Raw genomic sequence first — 26,289 nt, forward strand, 5'->3', positions numbered from 1 at the left:
GTTACTGCTCCTCAGTTGTTTCCTCACAGATTCTCTGTAGAAAGATCCTTCTAGGTGGCTCAAAGTAAATGTCTGTTCTTACTCCTCTAAACTTGGCTTTTTGTGCTTTTCTCACAGTAAAAGCCCTTTGTTGTAATTTCACGGTAGGTGATGTGCAGTTACAAACTTTCTGAAGTTGAGTAGACTGTTGACACAGGTGCAGAGAACTCACAGGAAACTGTATGAGAATGTGCATTACCCAGAGGTTGCTCTTCAGTTTCACCCCCAGGTTTTGCTCAGCTTCAGAGCTACACTCTGAGGATCATAAGGGTTTTTTTTGTAAAACAATGTTCCTACATCCTTCTTTTAAATAATCCTGATTAGGTAAATTGCTTAATTTGAACTCAGCCAAATTTTCCTGTGATTTAGATCGGACCATGAATGCCTACCAGTACTTGTGCATGCTAAGTCTGTCATACTCTTCCTTGCACTTGCTAGGTGATACTTTTTTACTTAAAACTTCCTAATGGTTTACTTGTAGCTGTGAAGCACAAACACTTCAGATCCCAAGGAAATGGTTACTTGAAATGTGTGCAAGAATTTCAGTGTTGCAGTTATAGTGCAAACCAAGCTCTGCATAGGCCTGAAGTTGTCATAGGAATGGAATCCACAATTAAGGAAAAAAATGGAACCACACTATCCAGGGACTAAGACCCTGGAGATGAATGAGCCTTATGTACCATGTATTACATGGTACCATATAGTAAGTACAGTGGTTACCATATATTACTGGAGTCATGGGAATTTTCTTTAATGATGTAGATTATCACTGTCTTAAACGTGTTTATCCAGGAAGTTGTGTTTTAATTACTAAAGAAGGTAAGATAATGAATTACTCAAGACACACATAGTATAAGCCAGTGAGAGTGGAGTGCTGACAGTCTTTTCATCCCGAGCAGCTCTCATTGGAAGAAGTCTGCTACTTTTCTAAACCTTTTCAAAGCTTTTATCTTGCTATTTTGTTAAATTGGTTTTATTTTTTAAATTAAAAGAAGCGTTAGCATATTTCAGAACATTTTCATTTTTATTACTTTAATTACAACTGCTTATTTTTATTCATAAACGTAAGAATAGTCTTACCTTACTAGGTTAGCAGTTTTGCTCTTTAATGATGGTGAATATAAGATTGAATTGCAAAATGAGAACACTTAACCAAAATCAAGTACCCAAGGGTAAGTTGGTAAGTTGGAGATTCTTTAATCATTGTGCTCTTCCAAAATTCCATCATGGTATCACGTATGATACTGAACAAATTTGAAACTGCCTTAACTAGTACAAGTTAATGAAGTCTGCTAGGTCACGAAGGAGGATTATGTGTCCACTCACCAGCTGTGGAGAAGAGGCCAGACTGCCTTCTGACTGGCAGCACTGGGCCAGCTGCTCTGTCTTTGAAACAAAGTAAAGCCAGGGCTTCACTCGGAAGTGCCAGCATTTTATGAAAACAACATTAATTGACCCTTTATCTTTTGATTCAGAAGCTTGCTCTTATATTTTCCATCATATTCCAATTTTTGACTACATCCTATAGTTCTGTGTAGCATATAAGTCATGAGCATGGAGAGAAAAATTCATTGTTTGCATCTAGCATGTATCACCAAAATTATTTGAATTGGCAAAAAAGCATACTATTTTATTTGAAAAAAGTTTGTAATAAAGCTTTTGCATTTGTAATCAAAATATGAGAACTTTGAATGTAAAAAGGAAAATAATTTATTGCTGTAACATATAAAATTGCCTTGTTTTAGCAATTATCAGTGGTTTAAAAAATCTTGAGATACATATTCTGTGTCTTCTGTTTTGTAGATATTTGAGATATTTGGACCTGTTGCCCATCCGTTTTATGTGTTACGGTTTAATTCTTCAGATCACATTGAGAGTAAAGGTATCAAAATAAAGGACACTATGTATTTTGCTCCATCAATGAAAGACTTCACTCAGTACATATTCACAGAAAAACTCAAACAGTAAGTGCTTCATTGCTATGTCCTTCATGTGTCAGTCATCTCTATTTGAAGAATCTGACCCTTTGGGGGTCACATCACATATTTACATTACAATTCATAACAATAGCAAAATTACAGTTATGAAGTAGCAAGGAAATAATTTTGTGGTCGAGTGCCACCTCAACGTGAGGAACTGTATTAAATGGTCGCAGCATTAGGAAGGTTGAGAGCCACTACCATAGATGGTAGTTTCTTACAGTTAAATGGTGGCTGTATTCCAGAGAGCTCATTTTTCTTTCTATGAACGTCTTTGAGAGCTATGATTTGTCATTAGTATTAACAGGTAGACATTCTGTGTTTTTATACTTTACCCAAATAATCCACTAGGATCACAGCATTTGGAAGAACTTACAAGCTTTTTGAATTCTTTAGTTCATTGGGGTTTTTTTTTTTTAATCACATATATTATTATTATCCAAACTACTTCAATATTAGTGTTACTACATAAGAAAAATTACTTCTAATAAAGTTAAGAGTTTAAAGAACTATTTTTGTTTGGTTTGTTTTGGTTTAAGGCAGGGTGTCATGTACTCTAGCTGGGTGCATTCATATTCCTGATACTTCGGCCTCCATCTCCCAAGTGCTGAGTTCACAAATTTGTTCCATTGTGCTTAGCCTTATAAAACATACTAGCTGCACCACGGAAGAAGTTCTCTACCATTTTTTATATTAAATCAGGGTTCTAAACTTCATTTACTATTTCAGAGGTAAAAGTTTTGGTCTTCATAATGGATAAGTCATGTTTAAGAATCTAAAGTAGAACCATTTGGCCTTAATTATTTTTCCAGCTGTGTATGGTTAATTTTCCTACATGAATTCATAACAGAATAAATGAATTAAATAGATACTTAGTCATAAGTCATAAAGGTTTTATATTTTAGATAATGCTTAAGCAATGGCCATTTCATTCTTTCTTGAATATTAAGATGGTACCCAGTATATGTGCCCCATACATAACCTTTAACAGATTCCCAAAAAGGTTTTCTGAAAATGCTTACAAAATAGTTAAACAAAAACAGCTTTTTATTCTTGATTTTCAATTCTGAGAAGAATATGAAGAAACCCGAGAAGTGAGCAGTGAGGCTGAACTGTAGCCATCCGTTCATTTTGATGTCTCCTAATGCCTGCCTGTGTGCAGAACTTGGCTTTGGAGTAGAGTGGGTCAGCCCCTTGGCAAGACTGGTTTAGTTAGCTTTCTGTACACTTGCTGTCTTTTTTTTTTTTTTCTTTTTGGACACTGTGACTCTTGAGGGCTACTGCTAGCCTGTGTGACATCTTTTTTTTTAAATTTTTTTATTTTCATTATTGAGAAATTTTCTATTCATTTTAAATACCAACCACAGATCCCCCTCTCCTCCTTCCCACCCCCAGCCTTCCTCCCCAACCCACCCTCCAAAATTTCCACCTCCTCCAAGGCAAAGTCTCCCATACAGAGACTGGTACATTCAGTGGAGGCAGGTCCAAGCCCCTCCCCCTTGCACCAAGGCTGCGCAAGGTGTCCCACCATAGGCATTGGGCTCCAAAAAACCTGTTCATGCACCAGGGACATATCCTGATCCCACTGCTTGGGGTCCCCTTCTAGCCAGTTCAAGGTAAACAACTGTCTCACCTATCCAGAGGGCCTGGTCCAGTTCCATGGGGGCTCCACAGCTATTGGTCCACAGTTCATGTGTTTCCACTAGTTTGGCTGACTGTCTCTGTATGTTTTCCCATCGTGATCTTCATGTCCCTTACTCATAGAATCCCTCCCTCTCTCATCGATTGGACTCCTGGAGCCCACTTCCTGTCTTATTGCTTGTTTTTTCCATGGCAAATTTAGGTTTTTTGCAGTAGACACACCAGCTGAGGAACTTTCCTGGTATCTCTGTAAACTCTAGACTAAAGATCTTACATATCATTTCTTAATACTGGGTATATGAAAAAGGAACACTGGGTTGATGTGAGGTGAACATGTTAATAACCGCTGACCAGATGATAAAATATTCATTGTCAAAGATCACAGTGAAAAATTTAAAGCAATTTAGTTTTCATTTTGTGACAACTTGGTATCATTGTCATACTGATTTTAGTGGCATTAATTCCAGAGAATCTCACTTATTTTTAAGATCTAATTTAAAGTAGTGAGGACATCTGGTCAGAATAATTTGTATTAATATAGTTGAGTAACAAAGATGGCTAAAACCATGAAATGGTTAAGATTAAACAGATTTAAAAATGAGGTTTCAGAAATTAAAATTATACTCTGATACTTATTTTTTTTCCACATTATAAAACTTCCCACCAAAAGTTACTAATTTCATCTCTAATGACTCATTTCATATGGGCGTCTGATACACTACACCATCCTTTAGAATATTCAGTGTTTCTCCTCCTCCGCCCTAAACTCATCAGTCTTTCTTTTACAAATCTTTTGATTTGAGAATCACTCACGGAGAATTGTTATTTCTTAGGTGAGGTGAGGAACAAGAACTTGTGTCTTTGCCTCTGCCTGTTCCCTGAAGCCCTAGAAAGGGAATTGTTCTATTGTTTTTCTTGTTTCTCTTATGTGGGTATGGAACAAAATTTTATCCAAAGGTCAGGCATCTTGAAAGTGAGAACCAAAAGTGCAAAACCACTTGGCACAGCGTAGCCTTCTCCTCTCACTTCCCAGTGCTGACACGTGTGTGCCCAGGTTTTTTGTGTCTTGTAAGTTGCCCACGTTATCTAAAATCAGTAAAGGACACAAAAGATAGTCTTTTAGTTTATTCCTATTTCCATATACAAGTACAGGTTGAGCACATCTAATTTCCCATTGTGTTAGGTTCTATAAGCACTTAACAAAGTCTAATCTTTTCTAGGGACAGAGGATCGGATGCCTCTTGGAAGAATGATCAGGAACCACCTCCAGAAGTTAGTATGAGCCTTTTTTTTATTTCCACTTTCACAGAGCAACACGTGCCTTAATCATACACACTGTTAACTGATTACAACTTATTTACCTTGTCATTCTCATTTTTATCAACTTTGTTGATAGACAAAATGGTATTGCTTAATATTGAGTTTATTCTTAAGTTTAGTGAATGTCAGTGGTACCTGATGGCTGTGATGCCTTTAGTATGCTGTCCTTTGGGGGTGGGGTAGAATCATGAGCGGCTGCCGACTCTACTTCTAAGGTTTGTGTAACAGACTTACTCTTCTGAAACTCCGTCTCTTGATTTTATCTTTGTGTTCATGTCACTGGGGCCTAACTTTTATCTCCTAAAGTAGGCTAATAATTGAATCTGTCTGGAGCTGTGTAATTCATTTGGGAATTGCACACAAACGTGTCAGGATTATTTGTTCCCACCCCAAGTGATGTAGAGTTGGTTGTTCTAAAGATTTTAGTGTTGTGGCTTTGGTTTAATTGAAGATTTAATTTCTGAATACTTCAGATATCTCAAACAGTGCTGAAAATCCTGGTGTGAGTCAGGTTTATGCCCACTTAAGGAGATTTTACAGGCACGAATCTCTTAGCTCAGGGAGTAGTCTGTCTTGGTATCTACTGAAATGTTAGCTAGTGATGTTGATATTGATAACTACTCACATTCTGTTAAGCTGTTATGCTTAGAGCATATTCATAATGAAATTGCACGTTTTGAAGTATTTGGACATTCGTGTGCAGATCTCAAAATTGGTCATTGTTAAAATTGGTCAATTGTTAAACCCCATTTTAAGCCTGAGGATTAAAGTTAATAATTTTGGTAATGTTAAGTTCTTGTGACATTAGTTTGATTTTACATTAGTTTTTACAGAATTAAATCCCACATGCTGTATGATTATGGATATTTTGAGGTGGAGTCGGGGCAGGAGTTGGTGGCAGACTACCTCATGAAAAATGTTGGGGTTTAATTTTATATAGTTGTTAATGACATTTTATAGTCCAGAAGAATTCTCTAATTTTACCCCATGACAAAATGCTGGGCATGCATAAAAGACTTAAAGATTTCTTAATTTAAATCTCACCTTTATCTACACTTTTAATGTATATTTGAAAACTTTATAGTTGACTTAAATATTCTATGAATTCAAAATTGAATTTGTATAAGAAAAATGATTTTAGGGGATGATAGCAAAATTTACTGAAAGCAATCTCTAAAGCTGCTTCCATGACTTTCTTCCTCTCCCTCTTGAGAAGGTCGTTCCCTCACACTGCAGTGTTGTGATACTGCCGTAGGGAAGAGAGGCCGTGCTTTGCCATACAGAGCATTTTTCTTTTGTATACTCTGCTCTGTTGACTGTGTGCATGTTCTTCCCTGTTCTGCCAAGAAGTCTTCCTTTTCTGCTTTCTCCTTACCCAGCTCCACACTCCTCTTAGCACAAAGTCATGGTATTTGGTTGTTGTATTGCTTGTTGTAAAGAATGAAATTCGAGATTATAACAAGATTGATGGACAAGATGTGTGTCTGATTTTGAATGAACAAATCATGGAATGATGTCTATGTGTATAAAAACAGCTTAGTTTTCATTACTGTTTTCTTTGGCAGCTGGCATGGTGATCAATCTTAAACCTAAACAGGAAGTTAGACTTCAGGCCAGGGAATGTATTCCATAGCTTAAGATTGCTGATTTTTTTTTTTTTTTTTTTTTTTGGCATTTTAAAGTTATTTATCTATCTGAAGCTTTCTAGGAATTAAATAGGCAAATTTTTTAAAGGCAAATTTTGAGTATCTAGCTTTATTAAACTCATTAGGGATTAAAAACAAACAACCTAGTTGATTTTTTTTTTTTCTATTACTACTGTAGATGTTAATCCACCTATTAATTAATTAATAGGAAGTATTAGTTGAAAGGAGCAACCTTTTCTTATGGTTAGTGGGTAAGTAGCAGTTTGAGCCTCACCTGCAAGTGCCTACTGTTTCATTGGCAAACAAGTGAAACTTGAATTTCTACTTTTATCTGCAAGGCCTTGGATTTCAGTGATGATGAAAAAGAAAAAGAAGCCAAACAGAGGAAGAAATCTCAGATTCAAGGGCGGAAAAAACTCAAATCAGAATTGAATGAGTCAAGTGAGTAAATTGTTTCTGTATAGTCATTTTTGGCTTTCATCTACAAATATGTAAGCAAAAGTAAAAGAAAACATCTGGGTTCTCTCTTTTTATCTCCTGATGCCCCTCCTGTTGGACTGTTACAGAAATGAAATACACGTAGTGTATCACACGAGTGTTTAAAATCACACATTTGCTTTGCTGCTGATCATACTTTTTTGAAATCCATCCAGGTTTCTAGATGTGTAGATTGTTCCTTTCTTTACAGAGTCCTGTCCTGTGGGCTGATTAGACCACGAATTGTTTAACTGCTTATTCACTAAGGAACGTCTGGCTTATTTCCATTTTTTTCTCAGAAATAAATCGTCTATAAATATGTTTGTACAGGTGTTTTTTTTTTTTAATAAATTTTCATTTCTCTGGAACAAATGCTAAGCAGGAATGCAGCCTTCTTTCTCAGCCTTGAGTGTGAGTGGGTATGGTGCTGTGGGTTTTCTGTGGTGTTTGGATGCAGTTATTGGTAAATATTTTCTGTCTTGCTGGCCTTTCCTAATCCTTAAGCATTAAGTTGTGCCTTTTTAATTCATTTAAAATTGAGTTTTCTGTCATGTTAGTAACTTAAAGAATAGAAATCATTTTTTAACGATGATCTGGATCTATAAACCAAATTTTAATTGTGCTTTTATGTGTTTCTTCCCTCAAAGGTGAAGACTGTGGGGAAGTGCATCAGAATTGGAATGCTTATGGCTCTTCTTCAGAGTACCCAAAGGGGTATCACAACAGAGAATTTACCAGAGGCTTTCCCAGGGGTCGATTTTCCCGGGGAAGCCACAGCAGGCCGCCACCTCAGCAGTTGTATAACTCAGATCATATGGCATCTCAAAAGACTTTGGGATTTCCACCTCAGAGACAAGATAATCCTGTCCTGCCCCACTATCCCTATCCCCCTCCCATGTTTGATATGCATAACTTTTCACTCCCTCCTCCACCCCCACCCCCATCTGTAAGCATGGGGTGGGCTCCACCTAACATGGCCTCTCATCCCTTGCTTAATTTACCATACTCCCTGCCCCCACCACCCCCTCCACCACCCCCTCCCCCTCCCTCTCCTGGAGAGAATAATTCTTCTCATTTTGGGCCTTATTATTAGATATATGCTTGTATTTCATAAAAATATGAACTGTTCAGATTATATGTTAAAGAATTTTTTTTAAAGAAAATCTATTATGGAGCTAGATTTTTTAAAAAAACATTGTAAAATACTAAATGAAAGAACTCAGTTGTATGTTCATATATATTTTAAATAACTCAGTTGTAAGCTCATATATATTTGTAACATTTATGAGATAGTATTCATAGGGAATAATCTCATTCTTGGAGAAAAATCCAATTTATGTAATATTTAAGTACAATGTTGAATCATGTCCTCCACTACCCCCATCCAGTAAACAACATGCACAGTAGTGGTTATGGAGCAGATTTTGTTGTGGCTGTTAAATACGCCTCTATAATATGCCGAACACTGATTGTCTTTAGTATAATCTTAAAGATAGATGTTGAAGTCCTACTAAGAGTCTTTAAAATAAAGTATTTTTTATAAACTTGACACTTTTGGAATTAATTATGAGTATAAGAATTTTTTAAACTTAATTTCTTTAAGCAAGTTACAGGTGTGAAGGAAGAAGACGACACTATAGGCAGAAGCTCTACCTAGCTGGTTAGTATTAACTCTGTGTTGACAAACACATTGGCTCTGTAGGTCTTCATTACTTACACATACGCAGAAAGCTTTACTGTTGAGTCACTTGAACATTAAGATGTGTGGGATATATATATATATCTCCCATATATATATATGCCTTCCTGGTCTCTCCAGTATCTGTCATGGGTGACATGTCTAATAAATGCAAATTGAATGACCAAATGAATTTAAAGTTTTTAACTAAATGAGTGTTTTCCAGCATTGGTGTAAATGCTAAGAGTAATCAAGGAATTTGGGATCTTAAGTAGGCTTTCAGCAAAGTCTCACCACTCCCATTTTATTGAGAGGCTTGTGTGCTCAGTAGAGGCTCTAATTTAACGGAGGCCGCTTACCTGTTACAGTGGCAAAGAGCTGAATCCAGGTTTTTCTTCTTTCTCAGTACTTTCTACTCAATTGGTGCTTCCTGAGCCTTCTTTCCCAGACAATACTGTGTTTGTGCAGCACATGGGGATTTTGCAGATGACTTATTCCAAGCTTGTCAGCTGTTTGCATCAAGGTCCCACTTTGCTCCCTACAGACTGAGACAGCTGCAGCATTTGTAGTAGACAGCTGCAGAGCTCTGCCTTGCCATGAAACTTTCTTAGTTTCTGTGAAAGTGTGTATGTCAACTTTATTACGTTGGAGTTTCTTCATTCTCTGAAGATTTCTTTTAGGAATGATCTTTATAGTTGGTAGTATGTACGTCTGGTTTGTAGAGTGTTTCTGGTTGATAGATTGTATTTGGGCTGGAGAGATGGCTCAGCAGTTAAGAGTACATACTAGTCTGGCACAGAATTTAATCTTAATCTGCAAGTATTTCAGGGCAAACACATTACTATAGCTTTCTTGACAATGCACTTGAATTTGAGTGAACTTGTTTGGGTAGCATGGAGGTGAGGTTGTACCAGTGAGAAAAACTAGCTACAAATTCTATATCTTTAGCATTTCAGTATGGATTGGCATCTGAGGATTATTTCCTTGAAGAGTTTGTTTTGTAATCAACTCTTCATCTTTGGAGTGGAACAAAAAAATAGTTTTACTGTTCTTCCAATATGAGTGGTTAGATACAATTAGTTGTGGGTGGTATTAAGGTTGTGGGGCCTTTTAAGACATGATTCTTCATGAAAGAAGCTACCTGTCAGTGGATGCATGCCCTGGAATGTGGCTGGAGGAGACTGCTTTGGGCCTCTAACTCTTCTAATCCTCTACTGTGTGGGGAGTAAGTCTCTTCCTTTGGAAGAGCTGGGAACAAGTACTGCCTTTGGAGCAGAAATGGGCAAACATCAGAGAAGCTGCTGCATTTTCCAGCATCCAGAACTAAAATCATTAATTTGTATTGTTTATAAATTATTCACTCTGTTGATTTTGAAGCAATACACAGACTAACAGACAAATGGCCTTTTGGAAGAGAGAAATGGTGCAGGATTGTTATCCTCACTTTAATAGAGTACATTCAAAATCACCTTGGCCCTACATCTAAACTCCAACCTGAAAAAGTAAATGTATTATTTCTTACTTCAAATAGAAAATCCTTAATTTTTTCCTGCACTAAATCAGAATGGTCAGTGTTTTATGCAGCTAATTATGTCTGCAGTCTATAGTTAATAAATGTAGAATGGACTGTTGCTGACTAAGCTACTATGTTTATTAAGCTCAGTTTTGTTTTAGAAAAAAAGATAGTGCAATTCATAGTAATCAGATGTGCACTGGTTAGAAATGGGTGTGGAGGTCTGGAAAGATTCGTGGCTATCACTTGTTCTTCTAGAGGACCAGAGTTTGGACCAGAACCATGTTTGCTGCTTACAACCAACTGGAACTCTTATGCCTTGGTTCTCCAGGGGAACTGATGCCCTCTTCTGGCCTCTTTTGACATCCACAAACATATAGTTTTGATCATGTATATTGAAAGAAGCGGGTGAGACTGCTCTTTGAACATCTGGAATAAAAAACTGAAAATTTACTGAGGGACATGCCTTATTTGATGGTGGACTGCTATGATGGGATGCCACAGACTGGGTAATTCATATCACACCAAATGAGTGCCTCACAGTTCCGGAGTCCTGAAAGCCCAGTGTCAGGGTCAACAGTTGGCAAGGGCCTTCTTGCTGTTTCATCACAGAAGGCAACTGGGGAGGATGGGGTCTTTTGTTATCATACCACGTCATGCCATAGTCTTAAGCCCATCTTTAAAAATCCCACTTACTAGTACTGTTCCAATAACAAATTTCAGCATGAGTTTGGAGGGGACAGTCAGACCATAGCAGAACATTTGGCAAAAGTGACAAAGTTCCAAAATGTGTCTGTGTCACTATGTGGTGAGATGTTTAGTAATGGTTCCTCGTTATCAGTGCTAAGTGGAGAAGGAACAGTGTAGCTAGAGTTTTCCTGCCTGGCCCACAGTAAGGACAAATCGCTGTCACTGCCAGTCCCACAGCCGCTCAGACCCAACCAAGTAAACACAGAGACTTATATTGGTTACAAACTGGCCGTGGCAGGCTTCTTGCTAACTGTTCTTATATCTTAAATTAATCCATTTCCATAAATCTATACCTTGCCACGTGGCTCGTGGCTTACCGGCATCTTCACATGCTGTCGTGGTGGCTGGCAGTGTCTCCCTCTTGCCTTCCTGTTCTCTCAATTCTCCTCTCTATTAGTCCCACCTATACTTCCTGCCTGCCCACTGGCCAATCAGTGTTTTATTTATTGACTAATCAGAGCAACAGATTTGACATACAGAACATCCCACAGCGGAACAGAAATGTTCAGGAACAGTATTGCTTCTTTTGTACTCTGTACTCCCCACTTAAGGTGCTTTTTATTCATTACCCTTATGTGTTACTGTTTTTGCTAATAAACACCATTTAATGAGAATTTGAGTGTTGTCACTTTAACTTCTAAAATAAGAGGGGTTAAGGCCCCAGTGTTTAAAGGGTTTACTTCATGTACGCAGCATTTTTAAGCCCTGTGTTGTTTTGAGGAGACACAAGCTCAGGCATCGTGTTATCATATTGTATCATAGTAATTTATGTTTCAACAGTAATGGCTGGTTTTTTATTTGGTTTTACGGATTTTTACATTTTAATGGTTTGGTTTTGATATTTCTGTTCTTTTACACAACTTCCCATTGTTGAGTTTCCACTCTAGTCTCTCTCACCTCCAAGTGACTAAAGTCGGGTAATGTAAACTGAGAGAAGTAACACCTTTTTCCTGTGTTCTTCCTTTTCCCTTAGCCAAGGTCCCAAAATAGAGCAAATTCTTCACATGGAGTCCTATCATTACATACTCAGGTGCTTAGAACTTTAAAAAAGTCGTGTACTGCTATAATTATGTGCTAGGGACAGTAAGTTCATGCCTTCTCAAATAAGAGTCCTTAAAAGTCAAAACTTGACATTTGCAGAATGAATGAATGAATCTACATATTTACACAATGAGCCCTTCTAAAATACATGCTCAGACACTGCTTGTTTGACATCAGAGAAAACACACACACACACACACACACACACACACACACACACACACACACGGGAGAGCATGAAACTCAATGCAGTCTGGGCTGAAAATGTGAAATACCGAAAATCTTACAAAAATTTGTCGGGTACTGTTCAAGCTGAGCTGTTTATGACTTAATTCATCCAGGGTTCTAAAGGAAAGCACACAGCAGTGTCCTTAGCGGCCATTAGAGTGCCAGTACTCTGCTTGTTTTGATTACTTTTCTGATCCTTAGGTATGTGAATGTTAGCGTACAACAGACATTCTATTCAGTTGGAACCTAGGATGTTAAGAACATACTATAGTTGAAACCGAAGTTGGGTATTATCTCCTCAGTATTTTCTAGCAGATACTTGTTTTAAGCTTCTAGCAGGAATAGCATCAGATTACATTTTTTACTGTCTGCACTATGTACCTAAATTGTGTAGTGAATTAGCTACTTAGTGTCCTGGAAACAAGGTGCGAATTTGTGTATCAGTAAAGGAATAATGTAATTAAAAGGAAGAAAAATACTCTTTTCTGCAAATGTAACAAAATACCATTGTGTGCTCTGTATTTCTGTGCTGCTATGTGTGCTTGTTTTTTGAAAGCTAGTCTGGAAAGCCTCACCATGACATACTGCTCAGTTGTTTGTTGCCTCTCAGTCCTCTTTTGTAAGGTTGATGAAAGGCGGGTACATTTTGCACTGCAATACCTTACAGTTCATCTCATTACCCCCAAATAGAATAAATTGACCTTGTTCATGTGGTAAAAGCTTTTGTTTATATTGAGGAGAGAGGAGCCAAGTGTTTTTTTTTTTCTAACAAGAGGTATGACCCCAAAGATAACAAACTAGAACAGATACAAAGGGATAGAATCTATTAGCAGGTACTGTCCATTGAAATTTGGTAAATAGATGATGGCAGTCTGTAGTGTGGTGATGGTAGAGATGGATTAAAATGTTCTCCGTCCTAATTGCCAGTCATTGGACAAAACCTGTTAGCATACCTCTAAAGCTTTTATGGTGTGCTCCTATGACATTCAGAAGTGCTGGGGGACATTTGTTCTTTCCCCCTGTAACAGCTCTTGAAAATATCTGTTTGATGATGTATCATGCAGTGTTTTGTTTCAGACATGATTTGGCACCATCAGACTCAATTATGAAAGCTGCCTTGGTGTATGATTCATCCGATGTAGATAATTTTAACGCTTTGGATTTTGACGTATAATTGTTGGTATATTTGTTGGTAACAATACAGGTTCAAATGAATTCAGTTCACAAGTTTGGGCCTGAAATGGATTTAAGAAGAGAAGAAAAAAGCTGAAGGCCTTAATTTTGTTAATGTATTCCAGTACTGTTAACTTTGAGCCAAAACTGGCTACAAGGTGGCAGTTGTATAGGGTTCAACCCAATGTATAGGTTCCGGAGGTATATTGCTTTCTGTATATATTTTTCTTCATAGAACATTCCCTGTCCCAATGCCCCACAGCACATTGGAAAGTGCTATCAGGATGGTTGGCAGAAATTCATGGAAAGGTGCTAATTTGAATGAGAATGGCCCTCATGGGCTCATATGTTTGAATGCTTGGGTCCCAGTTAGTAGAACTGTTTGGGAAGGATTAGGAGATGTGCCCTTGTTAGGGTAGGTATAACTTTATTGGATCTTTCTTTCTCTCCCCCTCCTGTCTCTCCCTCTCTCTCTGCCTTCAGAGATGTAAGCAAACTTCCAATTAAATGATTTCTCTTTTAAGAGTTGCCTTAGTCATGGCATCCTTTTCATGGCAATGAAACAGTAGCTAAAGCAGATGTGTATCTCAGAGATGCCTCATCCCGCTATGAAGATAATTATTGGATCCCAGGCAATGACTATTCTTTAGTGGAGTCCATATGTCCAAACTTATGGCCTTTGTTACCCAATCTTCTAGAAACTCCTTTAAATCCATGTATTGCAAAGTTTGCGGAAGACAAGATCTGTGGCTCAACTTGTTTTCAGAAGAGAGAGGATAAGAAACAAAGAATCCACAAGGTGTTTAAAGCAGGAGTAACATACAGAAATGTTTCTAAATCTAACAGTATGTAAATCTTCATTACAATTGTGCTTGTCAACTGTCCATATTAACTGTTTGTTTTACATATGTGATACTGGGTACTTTCCCAAGTCTGTCTTACCCTTCCCTCCTTTTTTCTTGTGGCTTCTTACCCTTCTCCAATCTACTTCCTTCAGGGTTTTTTTTTTCTTTTTGTCTCCCTAGCTTCATACTGAAGGAAAAAAAAAAAAAAAAAAAAAAAAGCATCTGCCTTTAGTTCAACATGGTGACCCTTACTTCATTCCATTTTCCTGCAAATGACCTGATTTTTTTTTTTTAGCTTAATAGTACTCTGTTATCCATATTGTATGATACAGGTATATATACGTGTGTGTGTGTACTATTTTCTGTATCTTTTTTATCAGTTGATAGGCACATAGGCTGATTTCACAGTGTGACTGTTGGGAATAGTGCTTTAGTAAGCCTGCATGCACAGATGTCCTTAGTACCCTGACTTTGTTTCCTTTGAATGTCTGCCTATGAGTGCCATTGGTAGATCATATGGTGCTTCTGTTCTTACTGTAGTGAGGGGGCTATGTTGTTTTCCACACTAGCTGCACTAACGTGCATTCCCTCCTCCCTCTTCCCCACCCCCACAGATTCATACAGGTTTAATATTGTTTTCCACGCTAGCTGCACTAACGTGCATTCCCTCCTCCCTCTTCCCCACCCCCACAGATTCATACAGGTTTATTTTACACTTTCACATCCTTGCCAGCATTTTCATTTGTTTTGCTTCGGGTTTGTTTGGTGGGTTTTTCTTTGTTGCTTTAAAATTATTTATTATTGTGTATGTATATATGTGGAGATCAGAAGACAAATTTACAGAGTCAGATCTGCCCTTCCACCTTCATATGGGTACCAGGAACTGAACTCGTGTTACTAGGCTTGTTTTGGAAGCACTTTAACTCATTGAACCATCCCCTTGGCCTGTCTTTCTGCTTTCTGATGAAGCCTTTCTGACTGGACTGAGCTGGATCCTCAGCTTAGCTTTGGTTTGCATTCCTTCTGTGGGTTTTCCTCATAGCTAAAAACGTTCAGAATTTTTGTGTGAGCTGTTGGCCCTTTGTACATGTTTGAGAATCTATTCATAAGTTGTTCAGTTTCCTTTCTTCCTTCTTCGATCTTTTTGTCCTTCCCTCCCCTTGGTCCCTTATCTGTGTGCTGGGGGTAGCAAATTCTAACCCAAAGCTTTTAGAGTGCCAAGCAAACCCTCTGGCACTGAGCCACACTCCCAGCTTGAGTTCTTTATAGAGATTCTGTGTGCTAGTCCTCTCTTGGATGAATGGCTGGCCAAGATTCTCTCCCATTCTGGCCTCCATGATTCTGTAGGTGGCTTCTCTGTCGTTCCTTTTGCTGTGTAAAGGCTTTTCAATTTGATACAGTTCCAGATGTCAGCTCTTACTTTTACCTTCTGAGCTGTTAAGTGTCCTGCTCAGGAGATCATAGGCTATGCCAGTATCTTGAAGCATTTCCCATGGGGTCTCCTAGCAATTTAAAGTGTTGTATGAAAGCCTATGCTCCATTTTGAGGTGATTTTCATACAGCATAAAAGGTATCTAATTTTGGTCTTCTATCTGTACATACTTGGTTTTCCTAACATCATTTATTAAAGAGCCTGCCTTTTCTCTAAAGTTTTTGCCATGTTTGTACAATAATAATTTTAAAATAATTGTTAATGGATACATGATTATCTGTGAAACCATTTGGGAAACAACTGAGTTTTAAAACTTGTTAAAAATATTTTTTGTTCTTAAAGAATTTACAGTGTATCTTGACTATATTCACTCTCTACTTCTCCTCTCCCCAAATCCTCCCAAATCACCCCCCACACATACACACACAACACATACACCTTTCTGTCCTTTCGTTTTAAAGTAACTAAAGTTCCAGTATATGGGTGGATGGAGAGAGGGAGACACTGACAGAGACAGGAAGGGAGGGAGAGGAGAGAGAGGGAATACTTCAGAAACCCTGATAAGAAACAAGGCTGAGTTTCAGATGCGGGGGGCAGGGAGGAGTTGAACAAGTACGGCTAGAAGCAGAAGAGCTATTTGACATCTCAGACATCTAAGAATGCCCAGCATGCATGTTTCTTCCTGCAGGGAACTTCATTCTAGACTGCAGATGGGGATTCCTTCTTCCATTACAGGAAAGGGATTCCAGCTTCAGCTCCATACATTTAGTTGCCTTTCTGTACTGCTCAGAATTTATCCCAGGCAGACTGTAGTAAAGGATGAAATTCATGCAAGTTCCCAAAGTCTATTGGACATTTACAGATGAAAGAAGAAGGGAGGGAGGGAGCGAGGGAAGAAGGGAGGAATAGAAAAGACCCGGAGTAAGGGAAATCAGGAAAGTTTCTAGAAGAACAGAAATGGAGGGGAGGGCAGAGTGAAACGACTCTCTTGAGCTTGATTGGCCAACGTGTGGTGACTTTGGGGTAGAGGATGTGTGAAGTGCTACCACATAAAAAGAAATTAACTCTTGGTGTCATTGACTCAAGAGTGAGCCTGGTTGTTTAGAAGCATTCTGATTGCTCTAATCTGATCTGAGCGAAGGCATCTTCTCTATGGAATAACCCAGAAAATACAAACAATATGGAAAAGGAATGAGGAAATTTAGTCTTAATGAGTCTTACAGGAATTTCCCAAGGGAGGAGATTGTTGTTACCATATCGACTCACAACAGCACACAAAGCCATAAGCAAATATTATCAACCTATACCCACAGGTTGTTTTCAAAATTATGAGTGGGGAAGGTACTTTGAGTAAATGGTCAGCACGTCTTTACACACAGATGTGTTGCTCTGAGTCAGACATGAAGAGCAAGCTATGGTTTCAGCTCGGTGTTAGTAACATTGGGAGTCCAAAATCTAGTAGGATTGATTACATTGGTTTTCATAAAAGTTCTTTCTAAACAGACTGAGTTCACAGCATGGAAGCAGAATGCTTAGCTGTGAAGGATCTCCAACATAGCATTAACGTGGTTACAGGCAGGGTCAAGTTTAATTGACAGTGGCAAACTACAAGCAGCATCTCTGAGAACAGCTGTTCCCAGAGACCTTCACGATTATATGTAACTCACACAGTTGCAGAGCATGTATTCTGGGAAAGTAATATAGGCAGATTTTCTGTACAAAAATGTGTATTCAATTGTGCTAGCCAACACAACTTCTAGGCAAACCTTTTTACATGAAGCTATCTGGACTTGATAGGACACCGTGGCTACACCCAGTGTGGACATACAGCACAAAAAGTTTCAATTTTGCATGTAAATATGACATGCGTCACAGGGAAGAACCAATTCTGGCGTCTCCTCCAGGGCCAGCACTATTCGTGAATATCTATGCGTAGCCCTAGACAGCCACTGGACTCGCTTTCTAGACATCACTTGCTGACTGTCACCCCTAGGAGTCTCCTTTGTGTTTCTAAGTGTAGAACTTCACATGTGCAGATTCCAGAACATTACCAGAGGCATGGGTGGCCATCTATTTAATGACTGGAAGGTATTTATTTCTAGGGCATCATAAGCCTATTTTAGTATAGCATTCAGGACAGTTGTTTCTCAAAACTAGCTTAGACCAATGGAAAATGGTTTCACTGTCTCCTCCTTGTTTTCCTTTTTCTTCTTTTCTACTCTTTTGAATGTTTAAATTTGCTTTTAAATTACATATGAAAGTTGTACATATTTACAGGGCACAGGGTGCTGTATCAACCCATTTATACTTTGTGTAATGGCTGGATTTGATTCAGACTATCTCCTTACACATTTATTATTTCTTTAAGATGAAAATGTTTGGGATCCTTTCTGCTTCCCTTTTCACAATATTCAGTAATAATAGTTACCTATAAGCACTCCAGAACTCTTGCAGGCCGCAAGAGTATATTATAGAGATTCAGCTGTGTATTAAAGTTATACTTTGACTGGCCAAGGGTCTGTCAAAAGGCAAGCCAATTTTTATGAATATTTGGTGATAACCAGCCTTTAATATTCCAGCTGTCGGGCTGGAGAGATGGCTCAGAGGTTAAGAGCACTGTTTGTTCTTCCAGAGATCCTGAGTTCAATTCCCAGCAACCACATGGTGGCTCACAATCATCTGTAATGAGATCTGGCACCCTCTTCTGTATATATAATAAATAAATAAATCTTTAAAAAAAAAAGAAAAAGAAAAGAATGCAACATTAAAAATAATATTCCAGCTCTCTTCTGCTATGAAGTCCTTACGTGCCCGGACCAATTGGCAAACAGTTCAGCTCCCTAGACCTGCTGAACTTCTAAGTTACTAACTCCCCTGCTGAGTTTAGGAGACAAGCTAGCGGAAGACACATAGCTTTGTTTCTTGTGCTAGTGAAGCTCTGACCATCCTCTGGCCTTGAGGCCTAGTGGTTCTCCAGAGCATTTTGACTGAGAAAAAAGAGGTTTTTATATATCAAGGTGAGAGGTAAAACAACATTCCCGAAGAGACAGAAAACCGTGTGCCCAGGAAAAGAAAGGGCAGGCATTTTCTGTGGAAATAGACAGAACAGCATGGCAAGAGAGAAGAGAGGATGACAGAGGTTCCATAGAGGGTAAGCAGATCTCAGAGTTTTCTGAGTAGAGAGTAGTGGACATGGAGAAGATGAGGCTGAAAACAGTTTAGTTGTTAGCAAGACTATGAGCTAGGGAACTGGATGGAACTGTAGTTATGGAGACAGGATTTCATCCCAGAGAAATAAAGTAGATGGATATAGAGCTTGGTATGTCTAGAGTTATTCCTGCCCTGAATGCCTGAAGGAGCTAGAGCTGTACTAATAGAATTTTGTTTTAGAGGAATAAAGTTAACAGACGTAAGAGCATAGTGTATGTAGATTTTTTTTCCCCCTCCGATATCTGACGATGGACATAGCTAAACCCTGTGACCCCTGGGTACTCCATACAGAACTTCAGGCTCCAGTCTATAATCCAGGTAAAGGTTACCAGCCTGTCCTTCCACCTTAGCCCTGACTGGCCTCTGGGACCCACTATTCTCCCCTCAGCCCTTTTGTGGTCAGTGTTATATTTTCTCACACTGTGCTTAATGCCATGGGCTGGGACTGGTTCTGAGAGGACTTCATTGACTCTGACATAGAAATCACATCTTAGAACAACATAGTCAATGTGGTTTTTTTACCCTTCTCATCATAGTGAACTTTGCTTGAAAAGAATTCAGATGATGTCTTAGTGACTATTCTATTTCTATGTTAAAACACCACAACTAAGGCAACTTATAAAAGAAAGTATTTATTTGGGGACTTAACAGTTTAGTGGGTGAGTTCATGAGCATCATGGCAGCAGGCAGGCAGGCATGGCACTGGAGAAGTAGCTAACAGCTGTTAACATCCTGGTCTGAAAGTTAGAGCCAGAGAGTGTGGGGGAGGGAAAGGGACAGGAAAAGAGAGAGCAGAGAGAGAGAGTGGGAAGGAGGGAGAGAGGGAAGGAGGGAGGGGTTGAGAGAGAGAGAGGGAGCTAAATGTTGAAACTTCAAAGCCCATCCCCCACTGACACACCTCCTCCAACAAGGTCACACATCCTGATCCTTCCTAATAGTCCACTAACATTCAAACAAATGAGTCTTTTGTGGCCATTCTCATTCATACCACTGTAAGGATTTGGTCCTTAATTACATCATCAGCCTGAGATGGGCATCCCAGCCTAAAAAGTGGGTGGGCCCTCTGTGTGCCCCCCTTTCCTCTCTTCCCTTTCCGCTCTTTCCTTCCATCTGTCCTCTGTCTTCCTCTCTCTCTCTTCCCCCTCTCTCCCAATAAAGCTCTAAAAAGGTAACCATGGCTATGATTCTTCGGATCAGCATTCTCCTCTACCGGCATGGCTGCTGCAGGTGGCGGCCAGCCATGAGCAGTGCGCTGTTTAACCAATATTGGTGCCGTGACTACAATCTTGGGCGTCCCCAAAGAGTGGAGAGATCTATGAATCAGCTCAAGTCATCGTTCCTCTTTGTCAGTGGAAGGTGAAGTCTCAGCTGTACTGCAGTTGGTCCACTGTTGAACTCTAGACACCATTTATCCCCTTGACAGGAGCGAAAATGTGCCTGCTGTTGCCAGTACAGCCCGAGGACAACCCCCGGGGTGTTCATCGCAAAGAATATAGCCCAGACTACAGCTATGAGAACGGCAGACTCACTGTGGTGATGGCAGCGGTAGCTGTGTGGGGGTCCAGCGGAGGCGAGGGATGTGCGCGGTCTCGAGGTCTCACGGTCTTGTGGGCAGTCTCGCTGGATGGGGGAGGAGGCGGCAGGTGGCAGCGGTCACAGCAGGTCCTCGGTGCTCAGTGGTGTATCCGAGTCATGGCACCAATGTTGGTTAAACGGCGCGCTGCTGCTCGTGGCTGGCTGCCGCCCACAGCGGCCATGCTGGTGGAGGAGAGTGCTGATCAGAAGAATCACAAGGCCATGTTTACTATTTTAGAGCTTTATTGGGAGAGGGGGGAAGAGAGAGAGAGAGAGAGAGGAGAGAGAGAGAGAGAGAGAGAGAGAGAGAGAGAGAGAGAGAGAGCAGACAGAAGGAGAGAGCAGAAAGGAAAGAGAGGGACGCACAGAGGGCCCACCCGCTTTTTAGGTTGGGATGCCCTTTTATAGGCTGATGATGCAATTAAGGACCTAATTGTGACAACCACCACAGTTGGTCTCTGTCAAAACAAGGCCACCAAACTCTTTACTTAAGGAAGATGAAAGTCTGGAAGGTTTTCAATTCTTTAGGCTGATATTCCCCCTGAGACTACCCAAGTTGCTGTATTTGTTGTAAGGACACCTCTGGGACAGCTGACCTTTAATGATGCCATCTAGAGCACTGACCTTTACAGTTGGTGAAGAATTATGGATGCTATGTATATCAGGTTTCTGGGGGAGTTTAAAGGATAAGATGATGCCAAGAGATTTGCTTTTCCCTCTGGGTTTTCTCTACTTTGTACAATAGCTTCAGGATGAGGAAGACTCTGGGGGCAGTGCACTAGATTTACTTATAAAAATACAAAAAAGAAATATTAAAAGAACAAATCTGTACATCTCTTGGAGCAACCACTGGAGGAGTACACATACTTTGTGGTTAATGTTTCTTTTAACAAGTCACTCTAGTACAGGTGGTTTAGAGCGCTCTCGAACTGTCACCTCCTTGATTCAAAGAATAAGTGTTTTGTCATCATTGTCTGATGCTAGGGTACAACTCCTAGAGTTCAGTAGTAGGAATTACACACAAAAGGACACCAAGTGCTATCATACAATATAAACGTTTGTGCCAACTATAGTGGGAACTAGAAGTGAGAGTTCTAACTTGTGTAGAGATGGAAAGAGGAAGAAGGCAGGGCTAACTGTGAGTTCAGTACCTACCTGGGATACATAGTTAAACTTGTCTCAATAAAAAACAAACAAGTAAGTAAATATGTAAGTAAATAAAAGGAAACAAAAAAAAACTCTTTAAATTTCTAAACAAACAAGGATGGCTGGAATAAGAGAGTATGAAGATGGAATACAAGAAACAAATACCTGAAGTTGGAAAGAACTAAAAGCCACATTGACAAGGACCTCTGGGGACCCCTGCTGAGAAGTTCAAATTTATCCCGGAGGAATGAAGAGCCTCACTTGGAGCCACACTGGGTTGTTGACAGGTTTTACTCCATGGCCTAGAAATGTAACTCTCCTAGAGAATCATGTGGAAAGGACAAAATAAAGAGAGCTCCATCAGAAATGTTTGACAAAGGCCTTATAGAAGGCACATGGTTAAGATGAAGTGATGGGGATGACAGGAGTTGAGGGGTGTGAGAAGGAAGAAACATAAAAGGACCTTCAGGCTTAGGGTTTGAGTTACTGGGTAAGGCATCCTTCTTAAGAAAGGGATATATTTTGCACAAGTCTTATTTTAATCTTCCCAATAATTTTGCAAGGTAGAAAATTAATTAGTACCTTACAAAAAAGAAAAACAGGGACCTGTAGAGATGAAAGGCTCTATGGTTTAACTGATGACATCATATTGAACACGGAGTTGTGTGATGACCTAGGGTTCTGATCTTGCAATTAGTGTTCTAGGATGCCTTACAAACAATGGTAAAATACAAGATTCTCAGGAGTCAGAATTGAATGATAGCAGAAGTGTTACAGCAAAGACTGAGAAAATAACCATTAAATATGTTTGAAAGGAGACATGACTGCTAGTGAGTTGTATGAGAAACTTATTAACACATATTTAACATCCACATACTCTGATAGAGCTCACACACTTTAAATAGTTTAAAGATAATTCATTGATATTATTTTCTCTTGAGTCATTTGCATTTTTATCTGTTTCTCTCAAGATTCCATAATAAGGCTATGGTGATAGGAATTTGGTAGTTAAGCTTCATGTTTCTAAGAATTTTGTTTATATACACTTATCTATCATCTATCTATCTATCTCTCTATCATCTATCTATCTATCTATCTATCTATCTATCTATCTATCTATCTATCTATCTATCTATTATCTACCTATCAGTATTATCTATCTACATTATTGATCTAGTTCTTTATAACATTATGGTACATATTAAAGTAATTAGTTGGAAATTGAGTTTTTAAAAAATTAGTTCTAAATTAGTTTCAAAAACTGATGTTAAACAAAAAGCAATATTGAATATTGTTTTAAGATTACAGGACGGGGGTGGGGCTGGAGAGATTGCTCAGTGTTTATAAGTACTTGCTGCTCTTGCAAACAACCTGGGTTTGTTTTTCAGCACCTGTATCAACCATCTATGTAACTCCAGCCCCAGAGGAACCTACACCTTCTTTTTTGACTCCACAGACACCTGAATGTATGTGGTGCATATAAACTTATGTAGGCACACACACACATATACATAAATAAATATACAAACAATAATGTTACCCAGCTCCAATATCAAACACTGGTCGTGATGTGTCTGTTCATGTGTTGTGTAATTTGAGGAATTAATTTTGAATATTTTCAGTGACTGTTTAGATTTCTAAGGTCTGTTGCATTGAATGAATCTATTGTTTCTTGATTTTTTTTTATTATTTTAGAAAAGATAATTTTGCTTTAAGAAACAATTTGGGGTCATAATGATGACATCAATTTAGTTGATAATTTGGTAAACATGTAATCTTTTGTTTTACTTTCAAAATGGCTCATTAAGCAATTAGTAGGGAACAGTCTGTAAATGACAACATTTGAAATTCTATTGCATTTATGTACATTAAAACGATACAACTTGTACTATTTTAAATAAGGAAGAATAGTGCCACCTAGTAGCAACACCAAGCGAGGCCCTGTGTTCGATCCCTGTTACCACAGGTAAACAAACAACAAGTAAGTACAACATGTAACCTATAGGGTGCTCACCAAAGCCACTTGTCCAGTCAGAATTTGCCAGAAATGTCCATCTTGTCAGAACTTTTGGAAAAATATTAATAAAAAGAATATTCTTTCAGCATGGTAAATGGTCAACAAATAGATGATAAATGACATTCATGCTGAGTTTGGCAGAAACAGCAGAAATGGTTATTCTCTAGCTTTAACAGTTTTGAACGTTATAGAGAGTAACAGTGAAATTGGTACTCTTTCATGCAGTTGCTTCCAATAATTCTATTTTTTAAAATTGATGATGCTATGAGAAAATATACATGACAAACATATCCATATAGTTAAAATAACCATAATTCTGTATATGTGGATGTAAGCAAATATGAGCCCTCAAAATCCTTCATGCTAATATGTTTTCCAGAAAGTCAAATTTCTATAAAACCTAAATATGAAAATGGGCACACAAATAAACAAAGTGTCAGAGAGGCCCCTTAATTATTAAGCAGAAACAACAGCAACAAGAAATCTTTGCCACAGAGACTTTTAGGGCCAGATAGCTTCACACAGAAATTTTAAGCATTTTAAGAATAAATATTCAATTTCATGTAAAATTTACCAGAAACTAGAAAAAGAAAATTTCATTTATGAGATCAGTATAACTTGTACTAAAATCTGGCTAAGACACTATAAGAAAGCGAAATTATAGGTTTATTTCCCTTAGCAGTATAGACATAAAAATTCTACAGAGTATGGTGAATTAACAACGTGAACCCAGGGTATGTTTTTCAAAAGATGAAACACTGCCACCTAGGACTCACACTAGAAATCTAGGTTGGTATACCATACCAACAACGCCAATGATTTTCCTTCTGCTCCCCAAACATTATCATGTTTCCTTTATTGGAAAATCACCTCTCATGTTAATATTTTTTAAAGTCTTACTTTTGGCCCTCTTTGCCAGCCGCTGTCCCCACGTCTCTGTTCTGTTTTGCTAAAATACTCTACTTCAACCATCCTTGTGAGCCTCGTCTTCAGTTATCTCTGCCACGTTCTCTGTAGCTTATGCTACTGAGGCCTTTGCTCCCCACTGGTTACAGAGACAGCTTTGTCAAGCTCGTGAGTGACGTTGGCGAACTTCGGAGATCTGAACTGATTTAACATCTCTGTAGGATCGATGAGACATTTAAGTCTCTGAAAAATTTTCCACCTGCTTCCAGATTATCAAGCTGCTGTGTGCAGCTGGCCTTACACGGGTTGAGGCACCCAAACTCAGGTCATCCGGCTTGCACAGCAAAGTGTTTTGCCCTCGGAGGCATCTCCCCAGCCCCCAGTTCTGGGGGCACACATCTCTGTTCCATACATCTCTCAAATCCAGTCATCTTTATTTAGATTTGTAACAGAGGACTTGCCATGCCCAAAATAGAACCAGAAACTCCCGTTTAAAATTTGCTTTAGAGCCGGGCGGTGGTGGCGCACGCCTTTAATCCCAGCACTCGGGAGGCAGAAACCCTGTCTCGAAAAACCAAAAAAAAAAAAAAAAAAAAAAAAAAATTTGCTTTAGTAGAAGTGTCTGCTCTCATGGTTAGTAACTCCATCTTTCCAGCTGCCTGTGTCTTAGGCACCCGATTCAAAACAAAGCAAAATGGAAAAACAATAAAGACTGCGTTTTCCTTTTACATTGTGTTTTCGGGTTGGGAGTGAATAGCAGTGGTTAAAGTGGAAAACTGGCCTGTTTTCCAGCATTTTAGGAGTCACTCTCTGAATTAAAGGTTTTATATGAGTCCCCAACCACCAGAGCAAGTCACTCACTGTCTGTGATGGCTAATCTTGGTTGTCAACTGTGACATACAAGAGGAAAGGGAACCTCAACTGAAGTGTTACCTCCATTAGACAGCCCTGGAGGCATGCCTTTGGGAGCATTTTTGTGATTGCTAGTTGAGGGAGGAGGCTTCAGCCTACTGTGGTTGGTACCATCCCTAGGCAGGTGGGCTGCCTGAGTGGGTGTGTGAGCAGGCATCGTTCCTCCATGGCCTCTGCTCCAGGTTTCTGCTTGAATTCCTGCCCTCCCCTCCCTCAGTGAACTGTAACCAGTAAGATGAAATAACCACCCCCGCCCAGTTGCTTTTATCACAGCATCAGAAAACCAAACCAGAGCCCCGTCTACTTCTCTCTTGCACCCCCTCCTTTCTCGCTTGGCTGAGCTGCATCTCTTTGTTTATCATCAGGACAGTGTTACGTGTAGGAGAACGGATCTGGCCCTTGCCACTTTGGAGACACTTTGGCAGACAGCTGTACCATCAACGATGTCCAGACTCTTTTTCCACATCAATTTAGATAAAGGAGTTTTGTGAGGAGCCTTCAGAAAGTAATTTCTGGGGATAACCTTAAGATGTTTTTCTGTCGATAACTGAAAATGGAATGTAAGTCCTAGTTACGGTCGAGGGAGAAGTGGACTCAGTCGGCTCTACAAGTTAATATAAGGCTTTGATCTGTTTTTCTGAATGTGATTTAAGCCCGTGAGATTGTAGTTCTGTAGAAAAATATTAATGTGCATACACATATGGAGGTCAAAGGACAACCCCATGGAGTCGGCTACTTCCTAACACCTTTAAGTGAGTCTC

The 26,289-nt window shown here is 39.2% G+C and overlaps 1 protein-coding gene across 1 annotated transcript in view; it reads left to right on the plus strand.

Moving 5' to 3' along the window:
* Window positions 1-8,651, plus strand: part of Naf1 (nuclear assembly factor 1 ribonucleoprotein) — a 32,742-nt gene extending 24,091 nt beyond the window's left edge. Inside the window, exons 5-8 of the mRNA XM_059244785.1 lie at window positions 1,843-2,003; window positions 4,880-4,931; window positions 6,964-7,066; window positions 7,750-8,651. Of these exons, the coding sequence (XP_059100768.1) occupies window positions 1,843-2,003; window positions 4,880-4,931; window positions 6,964-7,066; window positions 7,750-8,195 (762 nt within the window). The 3' untranslated portion in view covers window positions 8,196-8,651. The remainder of the gene's footprint in view (window positions 1-1,842; window positions 2,004-4,879; window positions 4,932-6,963; window positions 7,067-7,749) is intronic.
* Window positions 8,652-26,289: the final 17,638 nt, after the last annotated feature.

This window comes from Peromyscus eremicus, chromosome 17 (assembly GCF_949786415.1).
Source record: "Peromyscus eremicus chromosome 17, PerEre_H2_v1, whole genome shotgun sequence".
Classification (NCBI taxonomy): domain Eukaryota; kingdom Metazoa; phylum Chordata; class Mammalia; order Rodentia; family Cricetidae; genus Peromyscus; species Peromyscus eremicus.